The 24,780-nt window shown below is 35.6% G+C and overlaps 2 protein-coding genes, 1 long non-coding RNA gene and 1 other non-coding gene across 22 annotated transcripts in view; 2 read left to right on the top strand and 2 right to left on the bottom strand.

The window, feature by feature from the left end:
- Positions 1-374: 374 nt before the first annotated feature.
- LOC119483431 (high affinity cGMP-specific 3',5'-cyclic phosphodiesterase 9A-like) lies at positions 375-10,020 on the bottom strand. The gene is made up of 14 exons (XM_037761520.1): positions 9,475-10,020; positions 8,896-9,045; positions 7,919-7,958; positions 7,734-7,836; positions 7,227-7,369; positions 7,067-7,126; positions 6,766-6,943; positions 5,747-5,869; positions 5,564-5,656; positions 5,093-5,160; positions 4,906-5,008; positions 3,926-4,030; positions 3,494-3,640; positions 375-818 (listed from the first exon to the last, which is right to left on the bottom strand). The coding sequence occupies exons 1-14, from the start codon at positions 9,623-9,625 to the stop codon at positions 726-728; spliced, it is 1,557 nt and encodes a 518-aa protein (XP_037617448.1). The 5' UTR covers positions 9,626-10,020; the 3' UTR covers positions 375-725.
- Positions 6,767-8,897, top strand: LOC119483432. Its single transcript, XR_005205681.1, has 4 exons — positions 6,767-6,891; positions 7,123-7,357; positions 7,773-7,861; positions 8,743-8,897. It is a non-coding gene; the product is annotated as an uncharacterized LOC119483432 (long non-coding RNA).
- Positions 10,021-10,841: 821 nt separating the features above from the next.
- The window catches only part of LOC119483637 (CLIP-associating protein 1-B-like), a 46,320-nt gene continuing 32,381 nt past the window's right edge, over positions 10,842-24,780 (top strand). For 15 of the 19 annotated variants that reach the window (XM_037761932.1, XM_037761930.1, XM_037761931.1 and 12 more), the window contains exons 1-8: positions 10,843-11,040; positions 15,333-15,701; positions 20,661-20,739; positions 20,887-20,990; positions 21,137-21,228; positions 22,049-22,124; positions 22,905-23,002; positions 24,063-24,133. In XM_037761932.1, coding sequence (XP_037617860.1) covers positions 15,519-15,701; positions 20,661-20,739; positions 20,887-20,990; positions 21,137-21,228; positions 22,049-22,124; positions 22,905-23,002; positions 24,063-24,133 — 703 coding nt within the window. In that variant the 5' untranslated portion in view covers positions 10,843-11,040; positions 15,333-15,518. Of the gene's footprint in view, positions 11,041-13,211; positions 13,255-15,332; positions 15,702-20,660; positions 20,740-20,886; positions 20,991-21,136; positions 21,229-22,048; positions 22,125-22,904; positions 23,003-24,062; positions 24,134-24,780 lie in introns of those variants that run through there. The other 4 variants (XM_037761921.1, XM_037761919.1, XM_037761935.1 and 1 more) reach the window with 3 other exon arrangements.
- On the bottom strand, positions 19,321-19,449 carry LOC119484041. Its single transcript, XR_005205891.1, has one exon. It is a non-coding gene; the product is annotated as a U4atac minor spliceosomal RNA (small nuclear RNA).

Raw genomic sequence — 24,780 nt, 5'->3', positions numbered from 1 at the left:
CTGCATACATTTATTTATGTATTTTTGCATTTATTTCTGCACGATTAAAAAATAATAAGAAATAAAATCTAAATAAATAAATAAAATATTAAAAATAAATGTAAAATACATGCATAAATAAACAAAAAATAAATGCAAAAACAAATGAATAAATAAAAAATAAATGCAAAGTTAAATGAATACATTTAAAAAAATTATGAAAATAAATACATAAAAAATAAAAGGGAAAAATTAAACCAAAGAGTAAATAAATATGGGAATTAATACCAAGATGAATACATAAAGAAGCAAATTACAACAGAAATATAAATTTATGTCAAATTGTATCAATTAATTAATGTCTACATTTATTTTTACTATTTTTGCTGCATTTAATAACATTTATTTATTTATCGAGTCATTTATTTATTCATTTATTTTTGATCCGTCCTCTAGGAAATACTAGTAAAAGTAATAAATTCAATTTCAAGGTGTCTTTTAATATGTAAGTGTAAAATATATATCTTTAAAAAATAGTGAAACAAGTGAAAAAAACTGTGTTTTTAAAAGCTGAAAATGTTCAGGAAAACTGGATTAATTATAAAATATCAAATGAGACGTTTTCAGATGCGATAACTTCCTCTAACACACTGCTGCTGAATATAAATAGTACTGTAGTCTGTCAGCTAGCACATCCACAGACCTCCTCTTCCTCCTCTTCCTCCTCTTCCTCCTCTTCCTCGTCTTCATGCTTTGGGCGTCCCCTCGTCCTCCTTGCTGGCTCTCTCCAGGTCAGAGTAGTACTCAAGGGCCCGTCGCACCGGCTCCAGAATATGTTGCTGCACGACAACATGACAACATGTCAACATGTCAACATGACAACATGTCAACATGTCAACATGACAACATGACAACATGTCAACATGACAACATGACAACATGACAACATGTCAACATGACAACATGACAAGTCAACATGTCAACATGACAACATGACAACATGTCAACATGACAACATGACAACATGTCAACATGACAACATGACAAGTCAACATGTCAACATGACAACATGTCAACATGACAACATGACAACATGACAACATGTCAACATGACAACATGACAACATGTCAACATGACAACATGACAAGTCAACATGTCAACATGACAACATGTCAACATGACAACATGACAACATGACAAGTCAACATGTCAACATGACAACATGACAACATGTCAACATGACAACATGTCAACATGACAACATGACAACATGTCAACATGACAACATGTCAACATGACAACATGACAACATGTCAACATGACAACATGACAAGTCAACATGTCAACATGACAACATGACAACATGTCAACATGACAACATGACAAGTCAACATGTCAACATGACAACATGACAACATGTCAACATGTCAACATGACAACATGTCAACATGACAACATGACAACATGTCAACATGACAACATGACAACATGTCAACATGACAACATGTCAACATGACAACATGACAACATGTCAACATGACAACATGTCAACATGACAACATGACAACATGACAAGTCAACATGTCAACATGACAACATGTCAACATGACAACATGTCAACATGACAACATGACAAGTCAACATGTCAACATGACAACATGACAAGTCAACATGTCAACATTACAACATGACAACATGTCAACATGACAACATGACAACATGTCAATATGACAACATGTCAACATGTCAACATGACAACATGACAAGTCAACATGTCAACATGACAACATGACAACATGACAAGTCAACATGACAACATGTCAACATGACAACATGACAACATGTCAACATGACAACATGTCAACATGACAACATGACAAGTCAACATGTCAACATGACAACATGACAACATGACAACATGACAAGTCAACATGTCAACATGACAACATGACAAGTCAATATGTCAACATTACAACATGACATGTCAACATGACAACATGACAACATGTCAACATGACAACATGTCAACATGTCAACATGACAACATGACAAGTCAACATGACAACATGACAACATGTCAACATGACAACATGACAAGTCAACATGTCAACATGACAACATGACAACATGTCAACATGACAACATGACAACATGTCAACATGACAACATGTCAACATGTCAACATGACAACATGACAAGTCAACATGTCAACATGACAACATGACAAGTCAACATGTCAACATGACAACATGACAACATGTCAACATGTCAACATGTCAACATGACAACATGTCAACATGTCAACATGACAACATGACAAGTCAACATGTCAACATGACAACATGACAACATGACAACACCTTCAAACGCCTGACAAGTTCAGCGACTTCATGACATGTTCTAGTTAAATGTCGGCCGGTCCACAACAAAGTTCACACTGAAATATCTCCACAACTATTGGATGACATTTGGTTCACATATTCACGGTCCCCAGAAGATGGATCCTGCTGACTGACCCAACAGACCTTTCCTGTAGCGCCACCAGGAGGTAACATTTGGTGGGTTTAAGTGAAAAAAACTCATGGATGGATGGATGAGTGGATAGATAGATGCTTGCTTACTTGATTACTTACTTGCTTATTTAATTGCTTGCTTGTTTTCTTACTTTTATACTTGCTTGATTTCTTTCTTGGTTACTTGCTTGCTCACTTGCTTGTTTGCTTGTTTGCTAGTTTGTTATTTACTTGCTTGCTTACTTTCTTACTTGCTTGTTTCCTTGCTTGCTTGTTTACTTGCTTGCTTACTTGCTTACTTGCCTTCTTGCTTACTTGCTTGCTTGCTTGTTTACTTACTTGCTTGTTTACTTGCTTGTTTACTTTCTTACTTTCTTACTTGCTTTCTTGCTTGCTTGCTTGCTTACTTGCTTGCTGGCTTGCTTGCTTACATGCTTGTTTGCTAGCTTGTTATTTGCTTGCTTGCTTACTTTCGTACTTGCTTGTTTACTTGCTTACTTTCTTACTTGCTTGCTTGCTTACTTGCTTGTTTACTTGCTTGCTTGTTTACTTGCTTACTTGCTTGTTAGCTAGCTTGTTTACTTGTTTGCTTGCTTACTTGTTTGCTTGTTTACTGTTTTGCTTACTTACTTTCTTACTTGCTTGCTTGTTTACTTACTTGTTTACTTTCTTACTTTCTTGTTTGCTTGCTTGTTTACTTGTTTGCTTGTTAACTTGCTTGCTTGTTTGCTTGCTTGTTTATATGCTTTCCTGCTTACTTGCTTGCTTGATTCCTCGGGAAAGAATATTTCCTTACTTTATTGATCCCGAGGGAAAGGTAGGTATCCTGTAGCTCGTACGACACATACAAAAACACCGGTACATAAGAGAATAAAGAATAAAAACAGTGACGTGATGGTCTGGCCATCAGAACTACTACTGAGACACAATTGAGCTTTTGCTCTTATTATCACCCAGTGATTTAAATCAATAAGAATGAGATGGATCCTTTCTGTTTTACCTCCAGACAGGGGAACAGCTTGGTGAGCTCGGAGAACAGCGGCAGCAGGACAAATCGGATGAAGTTGGTCTGAGAGGACGGTTTGGACACTTTGTCTCGGTCCATGAAAGGAGTCACTGGGAGCCCTTTGAGCTTCTCTGTGTCGCTCTGCACAACAAGAACAACAGGTTTTACTTCACAATGTATTCCAGTGTACTTGCTCTGGCTTGTGTTTTTTGTTCCACACAATAATTCTTCTAACAATTAGATTCTTTAGTTCAGGTTTCTATTTCTATGTCAAAATAAACCCTCATATTTCATGTGTATATACACTTTTCCCTTCCCTCTTTAATTCCTTGATAAATGACGTGATATTCAACAGTGAAGTTAACTCTTCATCACTGATAGCAGCGTCACTTCCTGTGTATTGATCAGTAAAGTGAGGGTGAAAACCTGGTTGAAGAACTCCTGTAGCAGACAGTCCAGCCAGGGCTCGGCCACCGCCATCGGCCTCGCCTCGTTGGAGATGTCGCTCACCTTCACCATGATCTTCATCAGCTGCAATCAGACGCACAACAACAACAACTGGTCATACAGTTTGTTTTTTACTTAGTTTGTTTTACACTTAATGATTAATAAAATGACGATAAAATATATAAAAAATACAAATTCAATACAATAAAATAAGTGATTAATAAAAAAAAAAACAATAAAATATACAATAAAATAAGTGATTAATAAAATAACGATAGAATATATAATAAATTACAAATTCAATACAATAACATAAGTGATTAATAAAAGAATAAAATATAACAAATTGTGCGAAATAAATACGATAAAATAAGTGAGTAATAAAATACCAATAAAACATAATAACATTTTACAAATTCAACACAATAAAATAAGTGATTAATAAAATAGCAATAAATATAATAGTAGAAAAATGTATATTATTATTTTTACAGACTTAATACGTCTCACCTATCTTATTTTATTGTTATTGTGTTATTTCATTTTCATTGTTGATTAATCTGTTGAATATTTTCTCGATTAATCGATTAGTTGTTTGGTATGTAAAATGTTGATTAGAGTTTCCCAAAGCCCAAGATGACGTCCTCAAATGTCTCAAAGAATCCAGAAAATATTCATATTCAAGAAGCTGGAATCAGAGAATTTAGCAAGAATTTTTCTTAATAAATTACTCAAATAGTTGCCGATTATTTAGATAATTGACAACTAATCGATTAATCGTTGCAGCTCTAAAAATATTGTCGTTATATTTTAAATTGACTGAAACTCAGAATAGAGTAGCAGCAGTTAACATGTTTGTTGTTTGTAGACCAAAATAGGAGGAAAAAGAAGATGTTTTAATGTTGTGGGAGAACTAAAAGGTTTAAACCTGAAAGCTAAAAATGAAAACATTTCTTTACCACTTCCTTGTGTTCCTTGTTGGAGAAGTCGAACACCGGCTGCATGGTTTTGAACTTGTTGAGGATTTCGTTGTGTCTCGCCATGTCGGTGGCCAGAATACATCTGAAAATATATTTATTTTATAAACTGAACGAACGAAGCGACGCGTCATCAACGTGGAGGAAGTGAAGGAGGCTCAAGTCTTACTTGATCATTCCTCCTCGGATGTGTTTGTACTGCTCACAAGTCAGGTTTTTTAGGATGTTGCTCTCTGGCTGCGGAGAGAAAGTTACACATGTTTAATGACCATTTAAAAACAAGTTAACAAATTTAGAATTATAGCTGAACTCCGAAGAGACCAATGGGAACCAACTGGTAGATGTACTGTTGGTGTCCCACAGGGATCCGCTCTTGATCCCCTTTTATTCCTCATTTACATTACATTCATGGCTGTTTATGCAACTACGGACATTTTCAAGTCCCAGCAATGAAATATTTGTATTCAATATATATTAATATATATATATATATATATATATACGTATATATATATATTAATTCAGCTTGCAGTAAGATAATACAATCTTTACTACAGCTTTCCTCCCTTGTTCTATAATATAATTAGAATATTCTGCCTATGTCCAATCATTGTAGTGTTTTTAAATCTGTTTTTGGTACCGTGGACATGATGCCGAAGGCGACGGCACAGTGGTGGTTTTCCAGGGGTGAGATGTCGTTGTAGCGAAGAGCTAAATCGGTCTGAGCGTTGATCTGTGTGAAATTATAAAGCAACAACATGCAGATTAATAATAATAAACAGCCACGCTGACGAGGAGGCGAACACACCGGCAGGGAGGTGACCTGGTAGACGTTGTTGTAGCCGGGGTGGTCGAGGTCGTGGCACAGAGCCGAGGTCAACATGATCAGCAGGTCGATTCTGGCTATTTTACTCCTGAGGTCCGTCAGCCAGATCAGCCCGTACATCTGCAGGACGACACACATACATATCGAAATGAGCGTCTTTAAAACACCATGTACGCTTTTATATATTGAAGAAGTATTCAGATCATTTATCTTATTTTACACTCAGGTTTTCATCATAAGAATTCAAATGTCCAGCTCTGATGTAGAAGAGAATGGAGACCTGTTGATGCTGCCGCAAATATGGGTTCTGATTTTAGTTTTATTTGTGTTCATTCGTAATCTCCATCTCTTTAATCACCAATCACATTTATTTTGCGACCCATTATTGTTATTTTATTAATCACTAATTTTATTGTATTTAATTTGTATATTTTTATTGTATTTTATTGTTATTTTATTAATCACTAATTTTATTGTATTTAATTTGTATATTTTTATTATGTTTTATTGTTATTTTATTTATCAGTAATTTTATTGGATTTAGTTTGTATATGTTTATTAGATTTTATTGTTATTTAACTATATTGAATATAGATAATAATAATATTGTTTATTCCCAGGAACAATACTGAGGACGTGGCCTGTAACTACGGCCCTGCTTGCTCCAAAAACATCTAAAAAAACACCATCTTTTGGGACTGCAGAACATCACAATATCTTTAAAGTAAAGATTTTTGTAATTCCAAAATGGACATCTTTTGGGAAGAACTCTGGTAGATGAAGTTGATGTGAGGCCGCTCAATCTTTAGTACATTTTACAGTTCAAAATTTAGATTATTGTAATCATTTTCTCTCCTTTCAAATATTTGGATTTCCTGGAACAGAATCGGTGACTTTTTGTAAAACTCAGACGTGTAAAAGTGTTTAAAATAGATCATAAATATTAAATAATAATGTCGTCTTCATGTTCCCTGTGGTGACGACGGAGCTCACAGCCGGCGTCTTCCTGTTCGTACCATCTGAGTGACGCAGAAGCAGTGCCGGAAGTTGTGGAAGGGGATGTTGTTGTAGTGGCAGTAGACCTCAAACAGGAAGTTCTGCAGGACGTCCAGCTCGATGTGGAACGCCGTCAGGAAGTCCAGGTCGGTGAACATCACCTGGAGGAGCACCAGCATCTCAGCCTCCTCCCACTGCCTGTTAGCACACACACACACACACGGGTGTGAGAGGAGTGTGTGTGTGTGTGTGTGTGTGTGTGTGTGTGTGTGTGTGTGTGTGTGTGTGTGTGTTAGAGTGTTTATGTGTGTTTGAACTCACCAGTTGTTGAAAATGGGAGTTTTCAGATGTTCTCTCACTTCTTCTGTCACCTGCAGCGAGCTACGGCAACACAGAAGGGACACAGATCAGTCACAGTGCACCGTTCTCCTCCATGCCGATGACAACAAACCACCATAATAATAATAATAATATGAGTCACCTCATGTTGAGGAACTTCCTGCGGACCTGTTGGCGCTCCTCCTGCATGCTCAGCTGAGAGGTTTTGGGTTTCGGGGAGAACTTGGAGAGCTGATGGTCGCTGTCCTCCCTGAAGAGACCCATCCAGCTCAGGTGCTCCACACTCTGACAGAAAGCAACATTTCACTCCATTATCACTGCACGACCTTCGTATGACCTCCATACTTGTTTCCTCTAATTGATGAATTTAAGGTTGATTGAAGCAGCCTGTTCCCCAATTCTGCAAACTCGCTGAAATTGAAGGTTTTAAATCCAGATTGGAGGACATTTGTACTTGTGGATGTGCATTTCATTTTTAGTATTTTAAAGATTCTAACTGAGTCTTTAGGACTTTTTTGTTTAGTTGTTGTTGTTCTTAAAGTGCTTGTTCCTGATGCTGCTCCTTCACATTAAAAGCATGACCTGTTTAATGACAACGGGGAAGTTTTATAGTTTTGTGGTGTATATTTTAAGCCGTGTCTTGACGAACCTCCAGCTTCCTCTTAAAAGACTCCACTTGGCTCTTCAGATCACAGATGATGTCCGGAGTCTTTCCCACGTCTTCGATGACTTTGCTCTCCAGGTGATGCAGCCTGGAGATGGAGACAGGAAACCACGGTGAGTCCTCTCTCACCCAGACGCTTCAATAACATCACCTGTACAGGATGCTCTCACCTGTATTCCATGGTGTCTAGCTCTTTTGGCATCCCCACACCTGCACAAACACACACACAAAAGACTTGCATGATTAAACTAAATGATGACCTTCAGGAGGACGTGGTTTGACGTCTGTTTAAGCTGCAGGGCTTCATGCAAATTTAACATATTTGCAGGAATCCAACTAGCCAGAGCGAGCTGCTGCAGATCTTTTTGACTCAAACATTCCTACAACGCGCTTCCCAAAACCTTTGCGCTTGTAGCCCTTTAAAATTAAAGGGTTCACCCAAAGAGTGATTTTCTTCTCAGATTGTTCCATTTAAAGGTGAAAATATCAAGAAAACCCCCCCAAAAAATTAGAAAAACTTAAAAAAATGTTGTTGAAGATATATTTTTAATCTCCATCTCTTTAATCACCAATCACATTTATCTTGTGACCCATTATTAGTATTTTATTAATCACTTACAATCACTTTTATTGTATTTAATTTGTATAATCTTATTTTTATTTTATTAATCACTTATTTCATTGTGTTTAATTTGTATAATTTTATTATATGTTATTGTTATTTTATTGTATTTAATTTGTACAATTTTATTACATTTTATTGTTATTTTATTAATCACATATTCTATTGTATTTAATTTCTATTATTTAATTATATATTATTTTTATTTTATTTATCAGTAATTTTATTGCATTTAATTTGTATATTTCTATTATGTTTTATTGTTATTTTATCAATCACCTATTTTATTGGATTTAGTTTATATAATTTATTATATTTTATTTTTATTTAACTATATTGAATATAGATAGTATTAATATTTTGAATTCCCAGGAACACTACTGAGGACGTGGCCTGTGACTACGGCCCTGCTTGCTCCAAAAACATCTAAAAAAACACCATCTTTTTTTAAAGACTTTTTTAATTCCAAAATGGACATCTTTTGGGAACAAGTCTGGGAGATGAGGTTGATGTGAGGCCGCTCACTCTTTAGATCTGACGCCACCACCTCCAGTTGGTAGTACGAGTCCTCGCTGTTGGCCTCCAGCCGGGGGGAGATGTTCACCACGCTGCCGTTTGTGCTGTACATCTTCAGGATGTGTTGAGGCCCCGCCTCCGCCGCCGCCCGGAACAGATCTGTCAGACGAGGGATGAAATTAGAGGAGAGAGAGAGACACACCTATATGTGAACTACTATAAAGAACTATTATTAAAAATCCTTCATTCATTCTGTCTGCTAACCACTACCATCTTTAAAGGTCAAGGACCCAGTTGGTTTATTCATCACTGTCTCAAGAGGACAAGAGAGGACAAAGCCCTCTAACTGGAGGACCTGTCAGAGCCACATGGACCCCAGGAAGACCTGGTTGCCATGGCATCAGCTTTAAATAAACATGAAGCTCAGGTCCTTACACAGAAGCCACAGCAACATATAGAAACGTCTGTTATACACACTCTTTTCTTACACCTTCACATGGGATTAAACTGCATGTTTGAATAAAACTGTCTCATCCGCTTCCATTGTGATTAAAATCCTCAGTGGTAACAAACCAACCTCTCTCTTACCTTTGACATCTGCAGCAGAGCAGTCGGCTCCGAACTCGGCTTGCTCCAGCCTCCCGTTGACCATGAAATGAATGATTTTTGTTGTCATCCCAGAGCCAGGTAGGACGTGACCTGCTCCAGAAATGAAAATGAGACCTCTTGACTCTGACATGAACACCTTGAGTCTGTGAAGGGCCACCTGCAGCTGACAGAGAGCCCACCCACCCACCCAACATCCAATCCTCAATTTCTATTCAGGAGGCTTTATCGGCATTGACATGTGTTACCAACGAATGAATCGATCCATCAAACATCACATTTCATCGAGGTTAGTGCAGTTCAAAGTGCTTCACAGATGACCGACAGGCCGAAAGTAAGACAGAGCAGCAGAAAGACAAAAACAATTCAATTTGAGACCAATGCATACGAGACAATCAAATTATAAAACGGAATAAAATAGAATTAAAAGCTATAATAACAGTAACATTAGTAAAACAGTGTGAAACAAAAACTAGATTAATAAAATAACAATAAAATAGAATAGAATTATACAAATTAAATACAATAGAAGAAGTGATTAATAAAATAAAAATAAATATAATCATATTTTACGAATTAAATACAATAAAATAAGTTATTTATAAAATGTAATAAAATTATACAAATCGAATACAATAAAAAAGGATTAATAAAATAACAATAAAGTATAATTAAATTCTATAAATTAAATGCAATAAAATAAGTGATTAATAAAATAACAAAGAAATTATATTTTATTTATTTATTTTAATTTTTTTCAATATTATTTCTCAATCGTGCAGAAATAAATTAATAAATGCAAAAATACATAAATAAATAAATACATGCACTTAATAATAAATAAATAAATAAAAGGGAAAATTGAACTGAAGAGTAAATAAATAAGGGAATGTAAACAAAGATAAATAAATAAAGAAGCAAATTAAAACAGAAATATCAATCTATGTCACATTTTATAAATTAATTAATGGCTACATTTATTTTTAATATTATTTTTGCTACATTTAATGACATATTTATTGATTTGTTTATCATTTATTTTTAAATTATGTACTCAATGCTGCAATATAAACACAATATATGTAAAGAAATATAAGCAAGTAATAAAATTAAAAATAAGAAAATGAGAATATATAAAATATGTACAAATATTTGCATTAAGAGGTGCAATATATGACAAATAACCACAGTACAAATAAGTAAATACCACATGAGTCATTTATTTATGTATTTATTATTTATTTATTTATTTATTTATTTATTTATGTATTTATGTATTAATGTATTTATTTATGTATGTATGTATGTATTTATTATAATTTATTTGTTGGCAGGTCATGCTCTCCTGGTGCTGCAGGGGGAGTTGCTGTTTGGGTGTAGTTGCTCGTCTCTGCCGGCAGGTGTCGTCGTTCTGCGGCCTCACTTCTCTGCAGGCTCTCCGGTGTGTGCTGCTGCCATCATGGGTCTGAGCTGAAGTAACGGTAGTTTGTGGCCACAGGCAGCGGCGCCACTAAGGACTGTTTCTCTGGGAACGACTCAGTCCATCCGGTGAGTGACTCTGGAACCGGTCTACTATGAATCAACCGGGTCTAACAGCCGGTAGAGTTTAACGGTGCGCCTCCGTGGCCGCTGCTAACTTCCCTCAGCTAGCTCAGCTAACAGCCAAGGCCTGTAGAAGGAGGATGGGACAAGGGTCTGGGGGTCTGGGGGTTGTGGGTGAGGGGTACTACGCATGCGCAGGGTGGTATGCATTCATTTAATTTAGCATTTATTTTGTATTTATTCATTTGTTTTTGCATTTATTTTTTTGTTTATTTATGCATGTATTCTACATTTATTTTTAATATTTTATTGATTTTATCTCATATTATTTTTCAATCGTGCAGAAATAAATGAATAAATCCAAAAATACATAAATACATAAATAAATGCATGCACTTAATAATAAATAAATCAATAAAAGTAAATGCAAATTTAAAAATGCATAAAAATAAATAAAAGGGAAAATTGAACTGAAGAGTAAATAAATAAATAAGGGAATTAATACAAAGATAAATAAATAAAGAAGCAAATTAAAACATATCAATTTATGTCACATTTTATAGATTAATTCCCATATTTATTTACTCTTTGGTTTAATTTTTTCCTTTTATTTTTTTATGTATTTATTTTCATAATGTCTTTCAACATATTCATTTAATTTTGCATTTATTTTGCATTTGTTCATTTGTTTTTACATTTATTTTTACTATCTTATTTTGATTTTATTTGATAATATTTTTCAATCGTGCAGAAATAAATGAATAAATGCAAAAATACATAAATAAATGCATACAGTTAAAAATAAGTTTAATAGTTAATTAATAGTTTAATTTTTCCCTTTTATTTTTTTATGTATTTATTTTCATAATGTTTTTAAATGTATTCATTTAAATTTTGCATTTATTTTTTATTTGTTCATTTGTTTTTGCATTTATTGTTTTTTTTATTCATGCATGTATTCTACATTTATTTTTAATATTTGATTTTGATTTTATTTCATATTATTTTTCAATCGTGCAGAAATAAATGAATGAATGAATATAAAAATACATAAATAAGTACATGCACTTAATAATAAATAAATAAATAAAACAAAATGCAAAAAATAAATGAATACGTCTAAAAATGCATAAGAATAAATAAAAGAGAAAATTGAATAAATAAGGGAATTAATACAAAGATAAATAAATAAAGGAGCAAATTAAAACATAAATATCAATTTATGTCTCATTTTATCAAATAGTTTATTCCCATATTTATTTACTCTGGTTTAATTTTTCCCTTTTATTTTTGTATGTATTTATTTTCATAATTTGTTTTTGATTTATTTTGTATTATTTTTTTTGCATTATTTTTTTGTTTATTTATGCATGTATTCTACATTTATTTTTAATATTTTATTTTGATTTTATTTCATATTCTTTTTTAATCATGCAGAAATAAATGAATAAATGCAAAAATAAATAAATAAATGCACTTAATAATAAATAAATCAATAAAAGTAAATGCAAATTTAAAGAAGCATAAAAATAAATAAAAGGGAAATTTGAACTGAAGAGTAAATAAATAAGGGGATTAATACAAAGATAAATAAATAAAGAGGTAAATTAAAACATAAATTTATGTCACATTTTACAAATTAATTAACGGCTATATTTATTTTTAATATTATTCTTGCTACATTTAATGACATTTATTTTTCATTTTTTTATTTTGTTATTTATTTATTTTTTTATTTTGTCAGGTTCTGTACTCCATATTAATACTGTGCGATGATTAATAAAGATCTGCTTTCCTGCTTGGTATGAAATCACAGTGTAACTGAAGTGCAGGCCAGATTCTACTGCGCATGTGTAATACTCTGAGCCCTGCCTCCTTCCATAGGCCTTGGCTAACAGCAGCTCAGCTAACAGCAGCTTGCCTGTGTTTTGGGGGTAAAAACTAGCTAGTAGGGAGCTAATGTGCTAGCAGGAGAAGCTAACAGCTGTAACATAAAGTGTTGACATTTAACCTGCCTAGTTATCTAAGTCTGAACTGATCATCCTTTCAGTTTATGACCTAAATATTCATCAGATATGTGTGTTTATATATATAAATATATGTGTTCTTGCCTTCTTCTCCACCATCACTGTTTAGCAACTTCTTTAAATCTAATTCATTCACATGATTAATACTAGACAGGTAGATCATCTTCACCTGGACATGATTAATACTAGACAGGTAGATCATCTTCACCTGGACATGATTAATACTAGACAGGTAGATCATCTTCACCTGGACATGATTAATACTAGACAGGTAGATCATCTTCACCTGGACATGATTAATACTAGACAGGTAGATCATCTTCACCTGGACATGATTAATACTAGACAGGTAGATCATCTTCACCTGGACATGATTAATACTAGACAGGTAGATCATCTTCACCTGGACATGATTAATACTAGACAGGTAGATCATCTTCACCTGGACATGATTAATACTAGACAGGTAGATCATCTTCACCTGGACATGATTAATACTAGACAGGTAGATCATCTTCACCTGGACATGATTAATACTAGACAGGTAGATCATCTTCACCTGGACATGATTAATACTAGACAGGTAGATCATCTTCACCTGGACATGATTAATACTAGACAGGTAGATCATCTTCACCTGGACATGATTAATACTAGACAGGTAGATCATCTTCACCTGGACATGATTAATACTAGACAGGTAGATCATCTTCACCTGGACATGATTAATACTAGACAGGTAGATCATCTTCACCTGGACATGATTAATACTAGACAGGTAGATCATCTTCACCTGGACATGATTAATACTAGACAGGTAGATCATCTTCACCTGGACATGATTAATACTAGACAGGTAGATCATCTTCACCTGGACATGATTATTACTAGACAGGTTAATCATCTTCACCTGGACATGATTAATACTAGACAGGTAGATCATCTTCACCTGGACATGATTAATACTAGACAGGTAGATCATCTTCACCTGGACGTGATTAATACTAGACAGGTAGATCATCTTCACCTGGACGTGATTAATACTAGACAGGTAGATCATCTTCACCTGGACGTGATTAATACTAGACAGGTAGATCATCTTCACCTGGACGTGATTAATACTAGACAGGTAGATCATCTTCACCTGGACGTGATTAATACTAGACAGGTTAATCATCTTCACCTGGACGTGATTAATACTAGACAGGTAGATCATCTTCACCTGGACATGATTAATACTAGACAGGTAGATCATCTTCACCTGGACATGATTAATACTAGACAGGTTAAACATCTTCACCTGGACGTGATTAATACTAGACAGGTAGATCATCTTCACCTGGACATAATTAATACTAGACAGGTAGATCATCTTCACCTGGACATGATTAATACTAGACAGGTAGATCATCTTCACCTGGACATGATTAATACTAGACAGGTAGATCATCTTCACCTGGACATGATTATTACTAGACAGGTTAATCATCTTCACCTGGACATGATTAATACTAGACAGGTAGATCATCTTCACCTGGACATGATTAATACTAGACAGGTAGATCATCTTCACCTGGACATGATTAATACTAGACAGGTAGATCATCTTCACCTGGACGTGATTAATACTAGACAGGTAGATCATCTTCACCTGGACGTGATTAATACTAGACAGGTAGATCATCTTCACCTGGACGTGATTAATACTAGACAGGTAGATCATCTTCACCTGGACATGATTAATACTAGACAGGTAGATCATCTTCACCTGGACATAATTAATACTAGACAGGTAGATCATCTTCACCTGGACATGATTAATACTAGACAGGTAGATCATCTTCACCTGGACATGATTAATACTAGACAGGTTAAACATCTTCACCTGGACGTGATTAATACTAGACAGGTAGATCATCTTCACCTGGACATAATTAATACTAGACAGGTAGATCATCTTCACCTGGACATGATTAATACTAGACAGGTAGATCATCCCCACCTCTCCTGGGGGTTGGGGGGGTCTTTGTATAAGCCTGTGGCTTCTTGACCTCTCCTGACACATTTCTTGTTTTTTTTTCATTGACTAGATTTTGTGCAGTTTTATATATGTGCAAATAAATAAATAAATAAATAAGTCACTTAACGGGTTAGCTTAGCTGAAAGTAGTGTCTTTAATTCTGAGTTTTAAAGATAAGTTTCTATTAATTATATACTATCAGTATAACTCATTTTAAGTGTGTTAGTTTTGTAAACTTCTTCTTGTTGCAGGAGGATGAAGTGCAGCGACCACAGCAGCCCTCCACTGCAGGATGTTATGGTGCTCACTTCGGCTCATTCACCAACGTTACTAACCGCCTCTTGAAGCTCATAAGAGGCGTATAAACGGGTCCTGGAAACTGCGGTGGATAGAAAAAGGCCAGTCTGGACGGTCTGCTGGTGCCTTGAATCTCAGCCATGGAGTGTCTGCTGGAGCAGGTGCTGCAGAAGGACCTGGGGAAGAGGCTCCAGGTGGGCCAGGAGATCACGGAGCTCATCCTGGACGAGGACAAGTCCCCCGACATGGAGCAGGACCAGACCATGCTGGACAGGATGGTGGACGCGGTGGCCAGCTCCTGGGTCAACTCCAGCAACTTCAAGGTGAGGACATTTAAGATGCTTGTCCCTGCAGGGCTGCTGGTTTGAAATAAAAAAACACACACTCCATCTCTCTCAACATCTTTTTAAAAATAACTGTAGAGATGCTCTTGAACAAAATACTCTCAGCTGTTGCGTTACAGCTGCTTGGTACATGCTGGACAGGTGTGGGCTCATGGAACATATATATATATATATATATATATATATATATATATATATATATATATATTAGAGTAAATGAAACTAATGTAGAGCCAATGTCAGGCAGTGTGCATGGTTCAATCTAGAACATGGAAACATAGATATGAGGCATTCAATGTCCTTTCATTCATTTATTAACCTCTTCAGCCTCTAGGGGTGCTGGAAGGTGTGGTTCTCCTAGAGCAGGGCTCAGCAACCTTTACTATCTAAAGAGACATTTTAGGCAAAAGAAATAAATAAAAATCTGTCTGGAGCCGCAAAACATTTGATCATTGTGATGAAGGTAACACAGATTATAGTCTAAGTATATAGTATATAAGTCTAATGCAGTGAGAGCCAAAGAGACAATGTACTACGGAGTATTAGGGCCACATTGAGGGAAAAAACATCTGAGATTTACAGAATCAAGTCAGAATATTACGAGAAAAAAAGCCGTATTATTACGAGAATAAAGTCATTTTCTCTGTAATTAGTACCAAACTACGTAGTTCTAGACCAGGAATAAGACGATGTGACTTGCAATAAATCAACAGCTATTAGGATGATGGGTTTGACTGCAGGAGGTGCTTCAGACCAGTTGATGTCCTGCAGGTGTCGGAGACAAACTGTCCTCAGGGAGCGCTTCATTCACAGAGAGGGAAGGGTGCTAACCTAGTACTGTATCTACGGCAGGTTCCTTCCTACCACTCTTGTTACCATGGTGCAGGATTTACATGCACGGTGCATGATTTACATGCACCGTGCATGATTTACATGCACCGTGCATGAACATCTGCGTGTAATTTCTGCGGGATATGAGGCTGCCGCTGCTGATTAATCAATACGTGGAGATCACAGTGGTCGTTTAGCAGCTACGTATCGTCAGGCATTGAAAGGATGATCTCACTTGATGTGCTTTTTACTCCCATGCTAATAGTTCTAGTACTCCAGTAGAAGTAGTACTCTGAAATGGGCAGTTTTCATCACAGATGTTTCCATCATTCATCAGTTCGGTCTGAGTCTTGTAAAATGGCATTTTGTCTCAAAATATGCATAATTTTTCCGTTAAGAAGACTTTAGTCCAGTGTTAGAGGAGCGATTGTTCCCCAAACTGGCTAATAATAGTATTTTAACCAAATATCTATCACTTCCTGTCAGAGAAATGAGAGATACAGTCCCATACAACTACATAGTGACCTTATTAATGTTGATTGTTTATCAATAGGTTGATAAAATATGACAGTTTGAATTAGTTGCAGCTCATTACATGTAAATTAGGGCCGCACGATGTATAAGAAAAATATGTAATATGCGATAACATTGAATAAATAAACTGATATTAAAGTGTACTCAGTTCTGCCTCTTTCGGTATACTGCTAAAAGCCAACAAATTGCTTGTTGAATTAAAAAAATGAAAGGAAATTATTCTTTTATTCAATAAATTGAACTGAAGACAAAATAAAACAGAATGATAATTACATTTTAAAGTGCAGTTTTCTACTAATAATCTTTCATCTTACTCAAAAAATACCTGAGAGCAATATCGCTTTTGTGTATCGCGACATTGCAATGACGATAAAAAAACAATATATTGTGCAGCCCTAATGCAAATGAATATAAATAGTATAATATGCAATTGTTGCCACCACAAAGTGCCTGTTCTGGAGCTTCCTCAGCAGGTCCGTCTTAACTTTAAGACAGGAAGTTGTGACATTTGAGCATCCACAATTTCTTGATAACGGTGCAAACTCCCTTCCTGCTAAGGAAGACCATGTGATACTGTAGAAGTGTGTGTGTATATATATATATATACATATATACATATATGTATATATGTATATATATAAAGAATGAAGCAGATGAGAGTGGAGCTCATCAAAACTACACTCTGACAGATAATCATATGGCTGCTGCCCTGGAAACCTCAGTTAATGTCTGCGGGTCTGTAATGGGGACGAGGCTCCCAGGCGAATGTGTCAGCGGCGGCGGCGGCGGCGGCAGTGGCGAGCTTAATTTACCAGCTCCATTAGCCCAGTTTCCTTCCCTCTGTGAGCGAGCCAGCAGAGGGGAGGAGCGACTTCAGCTTCCTGCCTCTAATGTGGTGGTAAAAGAAGATGAGTGCTTCATGTGCTGTTAGTCTCTTGTTAATTGATCGGAGGCCAGTGAGCAGACGAGCCGGGCCTAAATGTATTGATCAGCTATTGATGAATGCAGACAGCTTAATGGTAAAGACCGTCAGCTGAGCTGTCTAAACCTTGTTTATTCACCTTTTAGAGTGACACACTGCAGGGAGGGCTAACCGTTATTTATTTGAACTATCGATTCATCTGCACATCATTTTCTGGATTCATTGTCTGATCTATTAAATGTCAGAAATAGTAGTAATAGTCTGACAAACAGTCCAAAACCCAAAGATATTCAGTTTATAATCATATAAAAGAGAGCAAAGCAGCAAATCCTCACATTTCAGATCACATACTCATTGTCTAAATTGTGTTCAAGCAGTTAAATCAATCAATTGTTTCAGCTGTAATACTAAGCAGATTCAATAGAAGTTACAGGACAATATTTAGAGGCAATTGAGTTGTTAAAATTAATGTAATTTTTGTGTTTCGGTGGAGCAGCTGATTTTTAAATGTGATAAAAGGTCAGAAGTCATCACTGGTTTAATTTCAGGTGATACTAGATGTAATACCACTAAATGTCCAGCAGAGGGCGCCATAGTAAATGTGACTAGGTGTAATACCAGTAGTAGTTAATTAATTAATAAATATTTATGTGTAGGTGTATATATATATATATACGTGTGTGTACATATAGTACACATTTTTTAGAATAACACATTTTATGCTTATATATATTATATTATTGTATCGTGGTTATTGATGTATTACTTTAATATCGCAGCTGGCTAATTTTAATTTATTTACATGTTATATATTAATTATTTATATATATATATATATATATATATATATGCACAGTATATAATACTGTAATAATACTGTATTAATATATATAAATATATACAGTATTAATACAGTAGTAGTATATATATTAATTAATATCTCTATATATGTGTGTATACATATATATTCATGTACATTATCCCCCTTAATACACAGCTACTTACTTATAATTCATGTAAATTAATTACATTATTATTATTATTGCTATTGTTATTAAATTATAATTAATCAATAAAGTCTTTTTGATATAATAATATATCACATAGTAAATGTGACTAGATGTAATACCGCTAAATGTCCAGCAGAGAGCGCCATAGTAAATGTGACTGGATGTAATACCACTAAATGTCCAGCAGAGGGCAGCAGAGTAAATATGGCTAGTTGTAATACCACTAAATGTCCAGCAGAGGGCAGCAGAGTAAATTGATCTATTGTTTCTCTTACACGTCATTTCTCTCACAATAAAGAGAGTTTCCAAAAATTGCATCATAGCCTAAGCAGGTAGCTCAGGTGATGCGTATGTGTTGATATGGTGTCAGCGGGGAAACTCTCACTACACGTTCATTGAGTCTCCCAGACCACCCCATGACAAGGAAAGGTGCACAATCCGCAGCCGGGACCTTTTTATAAAATGTTGCCACCATCTTCACTCATGGTTTTATTTTTGAGTTCAGTGTTTTACTCCACAGAATTAAAGAGCACATAATCGTATTTCGATTTTATTAAATAAAACCCATTTATTTTAATTATTTTCTGTTTTCTTCCATGAAACTCTTGTTTTTGTCACATTACCCATGATGCTTTGCAGTCCATATTCAAATCCAGTGCTCTCCAGCTGATCTCATGTTGTTTCTCTCAGTGGTAGTGAAAGGAAAAGTAGTAGTTACAACTCTGTTACAAGCATTGTAACAGAGTATTTGTACTTAAGTAAAAGTTTTAAAATATTAGAATCAAAATGTACTTAAAAGTACCTAAAAAAAAAAAAAAAAATACAAATTTTTTAGAATAACCTATTTTATCATATATATTATATTATTGGATTGTGGTTATTGATTTATTACTTTAATATTGCAGCTGGCTCATTTAAATGTATTTACATGTTTTATACAATTTAATATATATATACTACTACTGTATTAATACTCTGTATGTATATATATACTATATATGTATTAATACAGTAGTAGTAAATTAACTAATATATATTTATATATGTGTATGTATATATATATATGTGTGTGTATATATAGTACTTATTTTGTAGAATAACCTATTTTATGATAATATATATATATTATATTATTGGATTGTGGTTATTGATGTATTACTTTAATATTGCAGCTGGCTCATTTTAATTTATTAACATGTTTTATATTAAATATTTATGTATATATATATACAGTATGTACTACTTTAATAATACTGTGTTAATATATAAAAATACAGTATTAATACAGTGGTAGTATATATATGAATTATTCATGTACATTATCCCCCTTATTACACGGCTACTTACTAATAATTAATATAAATTAATTACATTATTATTATTATTACATTTGTATTAATCAATAAAGTCTTTTTGATATAATAATAATATGAGTATTTATTTGCTGATTCTGTTTTGTAATCTGAATCTGGAGAGTAACTAATGTTATCAGATAAATGTAGTGGAGTAGAAGTATAAAGTAGCAGAAAATGGAAATACTCAAGTTACAAGTACCTCAAAACTGTACTTAAGTACTGTACTTGTACTCTTTGTTGTATTTAGATGTATTTTATCAACTTGTTTGTTGTTTTCTTGTGTCAGGTGGTTCTGCTGGGGATGGACATCCTGTCAGCTCTCGTCAGCAGGCTGCAGGACAGATTCAGGACGCAGGTTGGGACAGGTGAGCTGCTTCACACGTAGATGTGGATTGGATTAAGCGCAGTAATAGAATTAAAAAATGTGTACATTTAGCTGCAGACATGAAGATATGTTTATATGTATAAAAAGAGCAGATATTGTCAATCACGTCTGTTTCTGTCACGCTCAGTTCTGCCCAGCCTCATAGACCGGTTAGGAGACGCCAAGGACCAAGTCCGAGACCAGGACCAAGCACTGCTGCTGATGATCATGGACCAGGCTGCTAACCCACAGGTGAAAATCAATCATTAAGAAATGTTCTCAATGCATGCAGCCATTTCAGTGCTCTGGGTTGTTGCAGTCTCGGCCCACAGACACACTTTTTACAGACTAAAATACAAATATGTGAGCTGTTATTAATGCATGTTTTGTCTTTTCAGTACGTGTGGGAGCGAATGATGGGAGGCTTCAAGCATAAAAACAACAGGACCAGAGAAGGACTCTGCCTTTGTCTCATCTCAACCCTAAGTGTGTAAGTGATCTGCCAGAATTACACACATCATCATCATTTTACATTATAAGTAGAAGTGCAACAGTTAAGTCTACTGAAAATATAACCAGTACCTAAAGCTTAGCTTCCACTAACAATAACTCTTATTATTGATTCATCTGGTGATCTCTGTTTGGCCTCTAAAATATTAGAAAAGACTGAAAAGTGTTCACGATTTCCCAGGTTACAGTTTGACATCTTTAAATGTTTGTTTTGTATTAAAAATATCCCAAAATATTCAATTTACTAACAAGTTATTTACGTTTATTTTTAAAGATTCTCGGGAGTTTCGAGAGGCGTTGAGTCGCGTCAGGCGCCTGTGATTTGCATAAAGTCGATTAGACCTCAACTTTATGCAAATAAGGAGCGGGCACTGTGACGCTCTGTTTCTCGAATCGCGCCGCCACGCTACCAGAATGCATTGCTGCACGGCTGTTTACATAGACAATGAATGGGAAGCGTGGAAAGGACGGAACCTGTCGACACGTACCATTACGCACGCGTGAGTCAGAGGGTGCAAGCAAAAACCCTGTGGGATCCCGGCCCAGCGGGGTCGGGCGCACCACTGGCCCGTTTGACCCGCACCGTCGGGGAGGTGGAGTGAAAGTAAAGTGGTATCGGTGCCGTTGTATCGGAGCTGTTTTGCGAGTACGAGTACATGAGCACAGAATCGGCGCATCCCTAGGTAAATTGCCGTTTTGTCTGGAGGCTTTGAGGAGAGCATATTAATTGTATGCTATTGTATGTATGCTAATGATATTTTGCAGAAAGGCTCATGTCATGTTGTGTTTTGTTTCCCCAGGTTTGGATCTCAGAGTCTGACGCTCAGTAAAATCGTTCCTCACATCTGTAACCTCCTCGGAGATCCTACGAGCCAGGTACGTACGAGCTGCTGCCTCCCACCTGGACTGAAGTATGTGGACAGTATTATTGCTTCTTTGACTGCCCCCAGCTGGTCAAATACCAACGTCACAGTTTTCTTTTACAAATCTTCCTTTTGCACTCACACGTGTGTGAGTTGATATATATTCTGGTAGAAAACCCCCTTTAGACACATGATATATTTTACAGCCGTGAGGTGTCTATCATCACCGGAATCACGGCTTCCTCTCGAGGACAGGAAGCCGTGCCCGTGAACTTCCCTTCCTGAAGCCAAACACGCTTGTCTTCTCGTGCATTACGAAACCATCATCGCCAACATGATGAGTGGCGTCTGCAGGAAAACACACACATTTTGTTTTACCTGCACTTTTGGTTGTTTGAGGAGCTAAAAACAGCATCAAAGAAATAAGGATGTGACGGGAGAGGTTCAGAAGCTGCCGGCGTATACGCTGAATATCCTCCTATGTTGAGAGCAGCATTAAAAACTGAATCGGTAACATAAAAATACACATAAATACAAATGAAATGAGGATAATTGGATGCACACAAAGTAAGGCAATGAGGCAGAATGATCATTTGAGAAATATAAAAAAGATAAGGAAGGAAAAAAGGGCAAAATACTAACTAGCTACTTTACCTTTGATTTGATTTTTAGGAGAGAAACGGCATTGGTTGTTTTCATTTTAATATAATTGAATAAAAGTATTAGTTTATTTAACAGTATACTAAGAAAACAAAGTGATGTTAATAATAATGAAATGATTGTCGACCTGTAGGTGCGTGACGGAGCCATGAACTGCCTGGTGGAGATTTACCGCCACGTGGGAGAGCGAGTGAGAATGGACCTGGGAAAGAAGGGTCTGCCTCAGTCACGGTGCGTTCAACCTCTTCAGATTACCTCCTCTCTTACACCCTTTATTAACTATTATACATCTTTAAACCACCAGTCACAGACAGATGGGAAAACTCATGAAGCATTATGCTGATAAAACAGCTGATTGATTATTGATTTGGTCTATAAAATGTCAATGAAAATAGTGAAAACTGCCTATCACAAGTTCCCAAACTCCAGGACCACGTCCTCAACAGTTCAGGACCCAACAGTGTTCAGTTTACCGTGATGTAAAGCAGAGAAAACTCAATGTTTGAGAAACTGGAACCAGACAATTAATGCAATTTGTGCTTCACAAATGACTCAAATGATTGTCAAAGTAGTTTCAGCACTAGTGTGGAGAATTGTTTATTGTATTTTATGGGGCTGTTTTTTTCTTGTAAATTTACCATTTTAATCTCAGACAATATCCAAGTTTTTTTTACCACTTTACTCTCGGAGAATTCCTGATTTTTTGTTTCTCGTATATCTTTATCATTTTAATGTCAGACAATATCCAAGTTTTTTTCTTCTACATTTGTGAGTTTTTTTTCTTGTAAATTTACCACTTTAATGTCAGAGAATATTGTAGTTTTTTTCACATAAATATGCTACTTTAATCTCAGAGAGTTTTTTTTCTTCTTTATTTGTGAGTTTTTTTCTCGTCAAAATAGTTTCAGCCCTCGTGTGGAACTGTTTATTCTTTATTTATGGTGCTGTGCTGAATATCGTCGCATCAGGAAATGCCTCACACATGATTTTATATTTAGTTTTTAAAGTCCCTGAAGTGAAGATTGTTTTCTTCCACATAGTCGACAACGTTGGCTGATGACGTAGACGGTGATTATTAGTCTTTGTTCTAATAATATTACCCAGCAGGCATCACTGCCTCTGTATTATTCTAGGAGGGAGATGTGACTTTGGCCTATTTACCTGCTCCCTGGGGAGTCACTGACATGAGCCAGTTTTCTGTTTTCCAGAGTCCTGAAGGCAGCAGGGCTGCTGTTTGTTTTCTGCTATAAACGTGGTGCTAATTCTCCCACCCCCCCCCCCTTCTGTCCAGGCTGAACGTCATCTTCAGTAGATTTGATGAAGTCCAGAGGTCAGGGAACATGATCCTGTCTCTTGAGTCAGGTAAGATCCCGTCTCCTGCTCTACCTGCGGAGCATTAGCAGCTTGGTTCTGGTTGTGTTGTTCTGTTTTATGCCCATAATGGTTCTGGTTGTCGTGGCAGCATCGTTTTGTTTTGTTTGTTGTTGAGATCAGCCTGCGAACAATTAACACCCAAACTGTACCTCTTTTATAAGTCAGTGCTACTGAGGACCTGTGTGGCAGATAAAACATGCTGCAAACACGGCCGATACATTTCATGTTACGTCACGAATACGACCGTTATATTCATTCTGTTATCTGCTAAAAAAATTAATGTGTCATGATGTGAAAACAAAAATTACGTAGCCGGGGGAGGGGGTTAATATTCCGGGAAAAAACTCAGAATTTACTAAATTAAAATTGTAAATTTACGAGAAAGAAACTTGAATATTCTCTGAGATTATAAAGTCATAAAATTCTAGTTTTTTTCTCATAATTTTACGACTTTAATCTCAGAGAATATCTGAGTTTTTTCTTGTATATTTGTGAGTTTTTTTTCTTGTAGATTTACTTCTTTAATCTCAGAGAATATCTGAGTTTTTTCTTGTATATTTGTGAGTTTTTTTTCTTGTAGATTTACTTCTTTAATCTCAGAGAATATCCTAGTTTTCTATTTGGAAATGTATGAC

This window comes from Sebastes umbrosus, chromosome 24, assembly GCF_015220745.1.
Source record: "Sebastes umbrosus isolate fSebUmb1 chromosome 24, fSebUmb1.pri, whole genome shotgun sequence".
In the NCBI taxonomy this organism is placed as follows: Eukaryota; Metazoa; Chordata; class Actinopteri; order Perciformes; family Sebastidae; genus Sebastes; species Sebastes umbrosus.
This window is presented reverse-complemented; position numbering and strand designations above follow the sequence as displayed.

Coding starts and splice junctions, on each gene's coding strand:
- LOC119483431 (XM_037761520.1), bottom strand. CDS start 9,625: ATGTCAGAGTCAAGAGGTCTCATTTTCATTTCTGGAGCAGGTCACGTC. Junction 5,161..5,563: donor CCTTCGGCATCATGTCCACG/GTACCAAAAACA, acceptor TTCTCTCCGCAG/CCAGAGAGCAACATCCTAAA. Junction 3,641..3,925: donor TACAGGAGTTCTTCAACCAG/GTTTTCACCCTC, acceptor CTTGTTGTGCAG/AGCGACACAGAGAAGCTCAA.